Source organism: Heterodontus francisci, chromosome 5, assembly GCF_036365525.1.
Source record: "Heterodontus francisci isolate sHetFra1 chromosome 5, sHetFra1.hap1, whole genome shotgun sequence".
Lineage (NCBI taxonomy): Eukaryota > Metazoa > Chordata > Chondrichthyes > Heterodontiformes > Heterodontidae > Heterodontus > Heterodontus francisci.
The window spans coordinates 176,625,222-176,638,028 of record NC_090375.1 but is presented as its reverse complement, the minus strand read 5'-3'; the positions used below and the strand labels follow the sequence as shown (position 1 = coordinate 176,638,028).

Below are 12,807 nucleotides of genomic sequence, written 5' to 3'. Positions count from 1 at the left end.
CTGAAATAAAAACAAGAAATGCTGGAACCACTCAGCAGGTCTGGCAGCATCTGTGGACCTGTTCAGTATTTGGATGTAAATTATCCATCTCAAAAAAAAAACAAAATGATGAAAATGTCATAAACATTTTACTTCTAAATCACAACATTTGCAAAAAATTATTATTCACAAAAAAATTATACTCCAGGAAATTCCTGTGTAGACTTTGTACTGAGAAGTGGGGTGCACCCATTTTTTATTTTCTTCCTGGATGGGTAATCTATCATGGTATGTGGAGTATAGTTTAATTAATAGATCAAAAGTCAAAATCCTTGAACTCCCTAACAGCACTGTGGGTGTACTTACACCACATGGACTGCAGTGGTTCAAGAAGGCGGATCACCACTTTCTGAAGGGCATTTAGGGATGGGTAATAAATGTTGGCCTGACTAGCAATGCTCACATCCCACCAAAGATTTTTTTTTTTAAAAAGGAAAGGACAATTACGCATACATGTGTAGAACACCTTTTACAATACTACTTTTTTACTATTGGTACCATTTGTGCAGTATATGTCTGAGTTTTAATACTTTTTTGTTAATTCACTTTTTCCAATAAATTCTGCATTTGCAAAGAGGACAAGTGTTCACAGATGGTTGTAATTTAGACGAGCTGCTTAAATCAAAAAAAAAGATGGTGTTCACTTGAGTACTGTTTAAAAATACAATCTGCTGCAACATTCCAAATATGATTTAATTTAAAAATGAGTACTACTTGAACCTGATTTGTGTTATTTTAAAATCTTTTCAACAGTTTATTCTCTGCCTCTCATTGCCACTAGAATCCGTTCTTGTCTGGAATTGATAATGGTGCCAAAAATCCTATGATCTTCTCAAGACCTAAAGCTATACTACATGACAACTGATAGGAAAAGGTTGGGATTGGATTTGCAAGTGGTTATTCACTAGAAATGCCACATTAGCCACAACCACCTTAAATCTTTAATGCTGTTGCTTGCACAGAATGGAGCATTTATGTTCAGAGCATGCAAAGTGCTTTAAATATGAACAAAATTAAAGGAAGAAAAAGTCTGTGGCCTAGAAAGTGTATCGCGCATTCCCTATTTTTCAGGTGGAAAACGGTACTGAAAGTACCTGTACAGCTTGCACAAGCTGTTTGTGCCAAGAGAGTGCCGTATACCAACTTGGTTAGAACATCCCAGAATTGTCCAGGGTTCCTGTTGAAACTAGAGTTAAGCCCATTGCCTATAGAGGGCTGAAAGCTCATTTCTGGTCCCTTTAGGAAACTGGATCAGGATTGACTGCAGCATGCATCATGCATGCTGCAGTCAGTTTTCTCCAGCTGAAGCAGTCAAACCAGCTAGAGACTGTCACCAAAAAGATAAGCAAAAATATTCTTGCCAACTGAATATGCTGACGGGCAGAGCAGGAGTCAGATTTTCTGACACTGGTTTTACTAAAGTAGTTTGAGTACACCCCTGTGAAAATGTTCATTTCTTTTTTGAATTTGAAGTTAATCATTTCATGGGAAGAAATATTAGTGGTGCTGAATCTGCTTCGTGATGCCCAAAACTGGCTGCACTGTAAAGTTCTGCAGTTTCGCTGGATGTCCTTGACACTTCTTAGTAAAACTAACTGTGGCCTGTTTGTTGCAGATAAATGTTTCAAAATTGGATAGTGGGTTGCTGGGTAATACTGAAAGCCTAATGTGCATTCTAATATTGTAAAATAATTATAATTCCAAAGCCAACAAAAATAATCTTGGGTGAGAAGGGATCTGTCAGTTTTTTTATTAGAAGTTACATTTTTGCTAAGACCTTCGAAGCACGTTCAATGAAAGTATTACAAAGAAGTGCGGAAAAGAAACAACTTGCTTTCCTCTCCTAAAAGCATGGCTCATGCTGAGATACAGTTAGAGGCAACGTAACAGAGGGCTTTTAGCACCCATTTTACATGTAGAGCCTGTACAATATGTATTGGCAATGTCGTTCTGCCATTGGTAGGAAATCCAGAAACTTCAGTCATATCCACATTACATATTCATAAATCGCATTTTCCGTCAGATGTGTGGGTACTTGTTCGGAGTGGAACATTTCCTGTTCTGTCAAAACTTTGAGCCCCTAATGACCTGTTGTACTCAGCTGAGATAAGCAGGATTAGTTTTAATTGGGGAGAAAAGTAATTAGGTCAGTAATAATATTCACAAAAGAGTGTTCAGAAACAATTGTACTTCAAGCATGAGTTTTTGCTTTTTATTATAAGAATTGTGTTTCATTGACATAAATGCAGCAGTTTTCTTAAATGGTCTTTTGTTACAGCACCCAGTCAACTCTTTTGATGAAACAATTGAGTCTTGGCTTGCTGCATTTTTTTCTTCCACCCTCATGTCCTTTACAACATATGTACAACACATCTAGGCCCTAATCACCAGTTTTCTCTCCTGTGCAGGATTTGTTTTTGTTTAGGTTCACATTCCGAGATTGGAAGTGGGAGCTCCTGCCACCATAATCTTCACACTACTGACAGTCTTCAGGCTACACATGTGATGATGTAAACCAACTGTGCCCCAATCATCTTCCTCTTTTAGGCTCTTGGTAGACATTGCAACTGCTGATTCAAGTGAAGAAAATGAGATGAGTATGAAGTTTGGAGCTACTTTGAAGGACTGCAGACACCTGTTGGAATCTGCAAAAGAACTAGGGGTTCAGGTGGTTGGTGTCAGGTGAGCAACATAATTTTTTTCTAGTTCAATAATAAACTCAGAGATTGTGAAGCTAAGCAATGTAATATCTTTCCTTATTGAAAGTTACACATTAAACTACAGTTTGAACTCTGACCATTAAAATGTGGTACAGGCGCACACAATTGATGTTTATGATCTGTCTACTTTGCCTGTTCGTGCAATTTTAACGTTTAACTGGTGTACCGATTTCCAGTGTGTTTTGTGAGCTGGACAAGTGTCCACACTTTTTTTGAGCAATTCAAATCTGAAAAGTTGGAACACCCATATGTTAGAGAAGGGGCTGTGCAAATGGAGACTCTCAGGCTCCTTTTGAATTGCTCTGAGGGTTCGTTCTGGTTTCTCTCGTCTTCCTGGCCCTGGGGTCTGGTTCCAGTCCCAGGAATATGAAAAGGCTGAAGCTTCCAAGTTATAGGATTCAAGGGATGGGAAGGGGGTGGGGGAGAAATCGGGATTTGCATGTCTTGGGGTTTCCTCTGTATGTGGGTTGACTTTTGTGTTACAGCAGTTTTGCTTTTTTTGTGTTTATGCAGGTCTCACTTTTGGAATTCACTTTTTCTATATTTGTATTTTTGTGTAAATGGCATTATCTTGTTACCCATTTACTCTAGTCACTCGCTGTAAAAGATTGGATAGCCCTGCTGTTTTTTAAAAAACAAACATGAGCTTGCAACCATGACTTCACTCAAAGTAATGTAGCTGATATTGGAAAGCGGAGGCCAAATAATTGCCCACAGGAGTGAAAATGGGATGATCTCCGTAGCCCATTCACAAACTCTCAAATCCTTAGTGTCTGGTTAGAGAGTACCATTGGTAGAAAATGAAGAGCAGGTATTTTTGATTTGGTATATGGCCCCATTTTGGCAAAAAAGATAAATTCCGAAGACTAGGTGACCTCCATCCTCGGGTTCTAAAAGAGGTAGCTGCAGAGATAATGGATGCATTGGTTATGATTTTCCAAAATTGCATAGATTCTAGAACGGTTCTGGTGGATTGGAAGTTAGCAAATGTAACATCGCTATTCAAGAAAGGAGGGAGAGAGAAAAAAGAACTGCAGGCCAATTAGCCTGACATCAGTCATTGGGGAAAAAGCTAGAACCTATTATTAAGGAAGTCTTAACAATGCACTTAGAAAACCATAATATGATGAACAAAGTCATTATGGTTTTACAAAAGGGAAATAGTGTTTGACAAATTTATTGATTTTTTTTTTGAGGATGTAACTAGTAGGGTAAAGGGGATCCAGTAAATGTAGTATACTTGGATTTCCAAAAGGCATTTGATAAGGTGGCACACAAGACTAAAATGCAAGATAAGGGAGTGATGTATTAGGATGGGTAGAGGATTGGTTAATTGCCAGGAAGCAGAATGTAGGGATAACGGGGCATTTTCCAGTTGGCAGGCAGTGACTAGTGGAGTGCTGCAAGGATCAGTGCAGGGGCCTCAGCTGTTTACAATCTATATTAATGACTTGGATGAAGAGACCGAATGTAATGGGCTGGATTTTGTTGAGCTCCCGAAGCTGGGCTCTGTGGTGTGGTGGGGAGGGGGTGGGGGGCCAGAAGATTACAGCAGCAGCAACCCGATGGCAGAATTGCCAGGCCCAATCATCCCAGCAGCGATGAGGCTCCGTGGAGGCCCCCCCGCCACTGCTACTCGGCGACAGGACCAGACTTTAAATATTTAAATAAACTCTATGCATACATTTACATCCAGTTCCTCGCTATCTTCCTGTCGGATCCGGATCTTCAGTGCGACGGGCAGCACTCCTGTGTCTTCGCTTTCCCATCCAGGGAAAGCTGGCACCACCAAGGTGGGGAAGGGGGGATCACAGCATTTTTAAGTAGTTTGGTGGTGGAGGGGTGGGGGTCAAGTCTGCATTCCTAATATGGCGGTTGGGGGGGTGGCAAGGTGGGACTCTGCACGTTGTGCAGTTGGTGGGGAGTGGAGAGGGGTCAACTTTGCAATTTCAGTGTATTGAGGGGGAAGGGAGACGGGCCAAACATTTTTAGTGTAGTTGTGGGGGGGGTGGGAATTAGAAGGGCAGCTGTGCATTCTCTGAGCAGGGCTGATAACCCTTTAAAAATGGCACCGGTGCCTGCATGGAGGCAGCTGACGCCGTTCACTGTCGCCGGGGCCGCTCACTGCCCCCAATGTGATTTTGGAGGGGGCCACCGCCCTATATATTCAAATGAGTCACCACGCTCAAGATTGTGACAGCACATGGCCCGCATATGCAGGCCGCCATTTCTTTTGACCACCATTGCTCCGAGCAGCGGGAAAATAAAATCCATCCCAATATATCCCAGGTCGTTGAGGATACAAAGCTAGGTGAGAATGCTGGCTGTGAGGAGGGCTGCAAAGAGATACGGACAGGTTAATGAGTGGACGAGGTGGTAGATGGAGTATCATGTGGATAAGTGTGAGGTTCTTTATTTTGGTAGTAAGAACAGAAAAACACAATATATTTTAAAATGCGTGAAACTTGTAAATGTCCAGAGAGACTTGGATGTACTCATAAAAGGAACACAAAGTCAGCATGCAGGTACATCAAGAAGTTAGGAAGACAAATAGCATGTTGGCCATTATTGCAAGGCAGTTGGAGTACAAGCATAAAGGGGTCTTGCTACATTTGTACAGGGCTTTGGTGAGACCACATCTGGAGTACTATGTGCAGTTTTGGCCTCTATATTTAAGGAGAAATATACCTGCATTGGAGGCGGTACAGCGAAGATTCCTGGGATGAAAAGGTTGTCCTATAATGAAATGCTGAGTAAATTGGACCTGCACTGTCTGGAGTTTAGAAGAATGAGAGGTGATCTCATTGAAACATACAAGATTCTGAGGGGGCTTGACCGGGTAAACACTGAGGTTGTTCCATTTGCTGGTGAATCTAGAACGCGGGGGCACAGTCTCAGGATAAGGGGGCTAATCATTTAGGACTGAGATGAAAAGAAATTTCTTCACTCAATGGGTTGTGAATCTTTGGAATTCTCGTCCCCCAGAGGGTTATGAATGCTCCATCGTTGAGTATATTTAAGGGTGCATAGACAAATTTCTGGTCTGCAAGAATCAAGGGATATGGGAACGGGTGGGAAAGTGGAGCCGAGGCAGAGGATCAGCCATGCTATTGAATGATGGAGGAGGCTTGAGAGGCTGTAATGTCTACTCCTATTTTGTTCTTATGACTAAAGTGATCTGTCCAGAGTGTTGGGAGAGCATAGGCTGCACATAATATGAATGTTTAGAACGCTCAGTTTTGGTTCTTATGGTTCACACCAGTAAACATGTAATTTAAACTTTTTCCCATGCAGGTCAGTTGCTTAATTGTAATACTAGAGATTTCTGTAAACTAAATTGCTGGCGCTAAGATGGCCTGATTAACTCTCTTGTCTCTTGTTGGAATGCTGTCTTTGGTTTGCACAAAAAGTGAGATGCATTTTACTTGTCATGTTTTTCCCACAGGATTATTTTTTGGGGGGTGGGGTGCGGTGGTTATTGAGCTAGTCAGGAAGTGACGCTTAGATATAAATCCATTAGGGAATTAATTGCATACCGAAGCTTACAACAATAAAATGCTCAAATGCCATATAGTTGCAGTCTTCAAATCTAAAATTAACATGGCTGTAGATGGTAAAATTTAGAATAGAAGATTTTGCCAGCACTTAAGTACAATCAATTGAATGTGCTGTTTGGGGGCAGTGGGGGGGGCTACTATAGAAATGATCCCTAAAAGTAATTTTAAGTGTTCAAGAGGTTCAAGTAGCTGGCAACTCTTTGGATTTTTAGATTGCAATTTTTTGCCCCTTGGCTCCATATAGTAATAATTTTTTTTTTTTAAATCTATTTTCTTTTGTGGTGTCTTTTTAAAGATGGTGAAAATATAGCATAGCAACTTGTGGACAACGTACAGAGACCTATTTTTATTTCTGAATGCCACTCCAAAATATGCTTAAGATAGGAGCAAAGGTGATAGAACCTAGCATGGTGAGGGAAGTTAGAGTCGTCAAATGGATATTCAGAGCCTATAGAATTGCTCTGATTTGTTTGCTTAGGGCCTGGTGCACAACAGTTTAAACTTGCAGTTTGTGGTCAAACCGTTGCAGAAAATCCAAACCTTGCTGTTCATTGACTGGGTACTGCCTGTGCAGAGTTTGCAAGTTCTCCCTGTGACTGCGTGGGTTTCCGCCGGGTGCTCCGGTTTCCTCCCACAGCCAAAGACTTGCAGGTCGATAGGTAAATTGGCCATTGTAAATTGCCCCTAGTGTAGGTAGGTGGTAGGAGAATGGTGGGGATGTGGTAGGGAATATAAGATTACGGTAGGATTAGTATAAATGGGTGGTTGATGGTCGGCACAGACCATCTCTCTGACTCTTTCTGTAATTGTCGCTAGCAGCAATGATAATTATAGTGTGTCTAATTATTTATTTATTCGAGAAAATTGCTACACATGTTTAAAAAGAAAGTCAACATTTACTTTAGCCATCTGGCACACAGCTCTAATTTTGCATTTTTCCCCCACAGTTGCTTCTAAAATAGCTAGAAATTATATAGAGTCTGCCAGTCAAATTAGCTGACTTGTTATTTCTTATAATGGAATGGAATTAATTCACAATTATTCAAGATTAGTAAGTTATGTTGAATTCTATAGAAAGCTTTACAACTTGAAAGCTGAAAATAGAATGAGGAAGCTAAATAAGTTGTAATTCTGTGTATCTATAAATAAGCAGGTCGGGATATGGTTTAGTAAAGGCATGCTTGCAAAGTCTTATACACTAGTATGACTAATGCTTGGTGATCTCAAATGTCAGCATTCATCCATTTTTTTTTAAACGTCTTTGCCAGGTTTCATGTTCCAAGCTCAAACAGCAATATGGAGGCATATTTACATGCTTTAGCTGATGCTCGATGTGTCTTTAATATGGCTGTAAGTATCCTATTGGTTTAATGCAATCTTATTTACTGTAATACAATTTGAAGTTAGAATTTGTTTGCATCACAGTACATAATTTATCCAATAGAGGGTGCTGCTCTCAAATTGATTCCTGTTGGTTTACTGAACTTTGCTATCGTGAATCGTGCATTAATGGGTTATTTGCTCAGATATCAAAGCATCTGTCAAATTACACTGCCTATATTAAGTGCCACCTAGTTAGAATATAGCAGGCAGGTCTCGTGATGTATTGGGATCCCTAACTCTTAGCAACTGAGCATCCATTATTAAAATGTGTCACTCCTGGCCATCGTCACAACAAAAGCTAAATCAATTCACGATGCTGTAAATAACTGCTAAGCAATTCAAGTTAAAACATGCCTTTGCGTTTTCGTTGTTAAAATATTCACTTTTTTTTTTCATTTTTAACTGGTGATTTATCCATAGTTTAATTTTTTACTCTTGCATGTTATTTTACAGGAAATGCTGTTTACAAAGCATGGTGATTGTTTCAAAGCAAAATTGAATAAACTTCCCTGATTCCTGCTGTGTTCTCTTATAGGAAGAGTTTGGTTTCAACATGAATCTGCTTGACATTGGGGGTGGATTTTCTGGAACAGATGGGGAATTGCAGCTTGAAAAGGTATGGGGAAAAGCTTTGTTATAATTTATGTTCACTATGGGGTAAAATATCCAGTACACTGTCACAGATCAATAAGATGGGGGTAATTTCCCCATACCCTGAATCTCTGCTTCATGGTCAAGTGGGAAGCCCAGTAGAGAATGCAACTAGAACTGCTGTTGCACACTTGATAGTGGCTGGTTGCAGAGCTTCTTGGAAAAGGACTTGCAACAGGTTGTCTTTTCTGCTACATATCTTCTCTCCAAATGTTCATCTGGAGGTTTATGAATTTGCCCCATAGGATAGGAAAGACTTATAAGCTGCTTACAAAATAAACTTTAAATAAAAAACAATTTGTTTCCAGTTTGGCAGTAACCTCACTATATTTGAAATGATTCATATTTTCACTAGATGCAAACAGTAGTAATGGTTTTGTTCTTAAATTAAGCTAGCTATTCCAAGTGGGCCTCTTTTTCACAAGCCCAAGTTTAAAAAGTATCGCTTTATGCATAATACAAATATCTGAATACGATTGGTATTTTAGTCTTGAATTTGTCTCCCGTTCTAGGTTTTTGATGCCATTAATCCACTGCTTGATATTTACTTCCCTTCTGAAAGCGGCATTAAAATCATTGCTGAACCTGGCAGCTACTATGTGAATTCTGCATTCACTCTAGCAGTTAACATTTTAGCCAAGAAGGCTGTTGCAAGAGATTCACAGGATCAGTCTGGAGGTAATTCCGAGTATTCTTGTTGAGTTTTGTTATTAATAGAAAAGTAAACTATTGATGCTACCTATATACAGCATTAATAGGATACTTGTATTGCTATCCCAGTAATTGTTTCCAGATCTAATTTTTAGTTTTTATTTACTTTTTAGTGTTAAATGCCTTCTGTTCTTTATAGTGGAAAAAAATTAATCTTTTTCCCCCACTTTGAACAACACATTGACATGAAACATTTTCTTGGTCAGATGTGTACGCAACCATTTTTTAAGTGGAGTTCTTTCTATTCTGGCCCAGAAAGATACTTTCATTGTCACCCTTAAAGAAATAATCCCAATCTCTATTGGTTCACTTCCAGTCTACCTCCTCTTCCACCTAGATTTTCATGCAATGCATTGTTGTAGTTTCCCTGAATGAGACTGCCACATTATAGGTGGGTTTATCATATTGGTTTTTGACTCACTAGGAACTGGATTGAAGCTACTAGCAACTCACAGATAGGTACAGTTGAGGGAGGACATTTGGCTAATCTAGTTCATCTTTCCATAGAAGCCTACAATTTCTTCCATAACAGCATCCAGTTGTCTCAAATGATTTGAGAGTTTGTGCTTCTGTACCCTAATCGGACAATCCCAGATATTAATCACTCTGGAGAACGTGCTTCCTGGCCTCATTCCTGAATTTCCCTGTTACCAATTTGTGTTTAATGTTCCGTCATGTATTTGTGGTTTAACTTGAAACGGAGCTCAGGACTAATCTTATTTTTATTCCATATAATATCTTGCATAACTCTAAAGCTGCTTGTACTTCTGTTGAAGGCTGATGAGTTTATCTCACCTTTCCTTCAAAACTTCATCTTCCATTGGAACCTTATTCACTAGAGACTGTTATCCCATCAGTCTGGGCTGAATTTGACTTCATCCAAAGGACAATGTACAAATCCACTGACTATCCAGTCCATGATGGCCATTGTTATACTAAGCAAGAATTAACAAAAACTGAGTTCTGAAAAGTAATCATATCCTTATTCTTTGCAGTGGTTGTGTCCTCCATGAATGATGAACCATTCTTCATATATTATATAAGTGATGGTGTTTATGGCTCTTTTGCTAACAATTTGTATGGAACTGTGAATGCCATTCCAATTCTTCACAAGGTAAGATTATTATTGCATGGAGGGCATTAGGGCAATAAGCCCCTGTTGTAAATTCAAAAATATTTGATTTTCAGTTCTTTGAATTTGTTAGGTGCAGTTATGCATTTACATAAAGTGTATGTGTGATTTTTGCATGTCATGCTAACAAAACCAGAACTGATAATGGGGCCAGTTGCTAGAATGAGCATACTTATAGAAGTACTGTATCATATTCCTCAGACAAGATATCTTGCTTTTGGGAGTGAAAATTAACATAAGCCATCTCCGCAGTTAGTTTTTCCTAAGCTAAAGATATATTTGCTGATTATGCCTATTTGAAACCTGAGAACATCTTTAAAGTTCTATAGCTGCTTTAACCTGGGTAAAGGTGGGATGGTCCAATGCAGCTGAAAAATCATTTTGACTGGTTTCCTTTTTTTTCCCATTAGAAACCTAATTCAGGAGAGCCTGTGTTTGCCAGCAGCCTGTGGGGGCCATCCTGTGATGGGCTTGATCAGGTTGTGGAACACTGTCTCCTACCTGAACTAAGTGTTGGTGATTGGGTCATCTTTGAAAACATGGGAGCATATACATTGGAGCAGTCTGCTTTTAGTGAGTTCCAGAGGCTACCAGTTTACTGTGTGATGTCAATAAGTGATTGGTAAGTAACCCAAGATTTAGTTTGTTAAATAAGCATGAAGAATACAATGGTCTCATTAATGAATGACCAGTTGATTTGACAAAAGTAGGTGAAAAGTTGGATGTCTTTTATATGTTCATCTTTAATTGATTTTTTTCTCAGGTATTGGATGCAGGAAGTTGGTTTAACTTTGGAAACATCTGTGAAGAACTTCTCTTGTGTGCCTTCTTGTTTTCATCTGAGCCAGGAAGAAGGCTTTCCAGCTGCAAGTTTGTCTGGCATCAGTGCTTAAGTTACTAAATTTTGCAGTTCTGTTCAATCGCATGTCTGGTTGACATTCCACCATGGAAGAAAACCAGTGGAACAATCCTGCTTTGTTTTTAATTTTTTTGTTAAATTTTAACTCGAACACTTGAAATAGTTAATCGGGACCAGGCAGAAATCAGCTAGAATAACTACAAGTGGTCATGTGGAAAAATTAACATTTTAACCATCTGAAATGAAGCCTGCGAGTTGATGTAACTTTTTACTTTCTCTTTCTCCCTCCCCCCCCCCCCCCTTCCCCCCCCCCCTTCCCCCACAAACCAACAATAAAATATGCAACAAAATGGATGACTTGGAAGAGGTGGAAACCTATCACTGGGTTCCCTGCTTAAACAGTTTACATGTTCACAATTTTTATACAGATATTCTTGTTATCGATGTCTTGAGGTTTTTTTTGCCCATTTAACAGAATAACCAGAGTAATTTGACTTGATGTGTAAAATGTTTAGGATGTGTAAAATATGTGCTTTGTTCTGTAGTTAATAAATGTAAAATTGCAGCAAACTTTATATGATCTATTGTCCCTGTTTTGATTTCCAATAAAATTATATAGCTTTATGTTGGCTTTTTACAATTAATTGAGCATCGAGTTAAAAGCAAAGTGCAGAACAGACTGGAGCTTGTTAAAGATGAAAAGTAATACTAGTTACATTTACACATCTCATCATTCAGTGTAAAATATGTTGATATACAAGGTATTGCCTGATACTGTTAACAGAACATCAGTTCCTCTTTTTGTTAACATCGCAAATCACCTGAATTTTCCTTACTTACAATATTGTTATGGCGGTGTTTCTGTATTAAAGTTTTTTTTTTGAGGACTCATGTATTTTAGAATTATGGACATCGTTTTATTTGGGAAAACTGAAAAGGATTCACTCTTGTCTTTGAAAGGTCATTCTGAGGTATTGTTTGAAAACATTTACTGGAAATCACCTGCCTTCAGAAAAATACCCAGCAGGGGCTTTTTGACTTGGGGGAGGTGTTTATAGAGAAGTGACAGGTCAAAATTTATAGGGGTCAGGAGGCTTGACTCGTGAGATATTGGGGTTTTTTTTGGTTTCGCTTTGGACAGTGTGTTGGGCAGACAAGCATGCCAAGACCCGAACATTTCAACTAGGGGATGAGGTGTTAGTATTACTGCCTTTACAAGGTGAACAGCTGAAAGCATGGTTTAGTGGTCCATATAAAGTGGTCAAAAAGAATTGGTAAAGTAAATTATTTCAATTGACACCCCAGATTGCTGGAAAAAGAATCAGCTGTGTCATATCAATATGCTGAAACAATATCGCCAGGAGGAGGATAAGCAACTATGTCAGTAGGGACAGTGAAGGATGAAAAGAAACGTGAGGATGAGGCAGAAGGAGGTCAAGACAATTCTCAAATTGAACCTCCTCCTATCCGGTTAGCTAATCTGAAATTGTTAGGGAGTTTGAACACAATGCTTTCATATTTAGATGCAGACCAACGAGAAGACCTAACCAGGCTACTCACTGCATTTAAAAGCGTCTTTAGGGATAAGCCAGGATGTACAACTTCAGCCACACATGATGTGGATGTATTTATTTTTATTTATTTATTTAGAGATACAGCACTGTAACAGGCCCTTCGGCCCACCGAGCCTGTGCCGACCAACAACCACCCATTGATACTAATCCTACATTAATCCCATATTCCCAACCACATCCC

General features: G+C 39.3%; 1 protein-coding gene across 1 annotated transcript in view; it reads left to right on the top strand.

Moving 5' to 3' along the window:
• Positions 1–11,676, top strand: part of LOC137370154 (antizyme inhibitor 1-like) — a 45,354-nt gene extending 33,678 nt beyond the window's left edge. Inside the window, exons 6-12 of the mRNA XM_068032397.1 lie at positions 2,587–2,721; positions 7,585–7,666; positions 8,235–8,315; positions 8,863–9,028; positions 10,057–10,175; positions 10,604–10,815; positions 10,957–11,676. Of these exons, the coding sequence (XP_067888498.1) occupies positions 2,587–2,721; positions 7,585–7,666; positions 8,235–8,315; positions 8,863–9,028; positions 10,057–10,175; positions 10,604–10,815; positions 10,957–11,086 (925 nt within the window). The 3' untranslated portion in view covers positions 11,087–11,676. The remainder of the gene's footprint in view (positions 1–2,586; positions 2,722–7,584; positions 7,667–8,234; positions 8,316–8,862; positions 9,029–10,056; positions 10,176–10,603; positions 10,816–10,956) is intronic.
• The last annotated feature ends 1,131 nt before the right edge of the window (positions 11,677–12,807 follow it).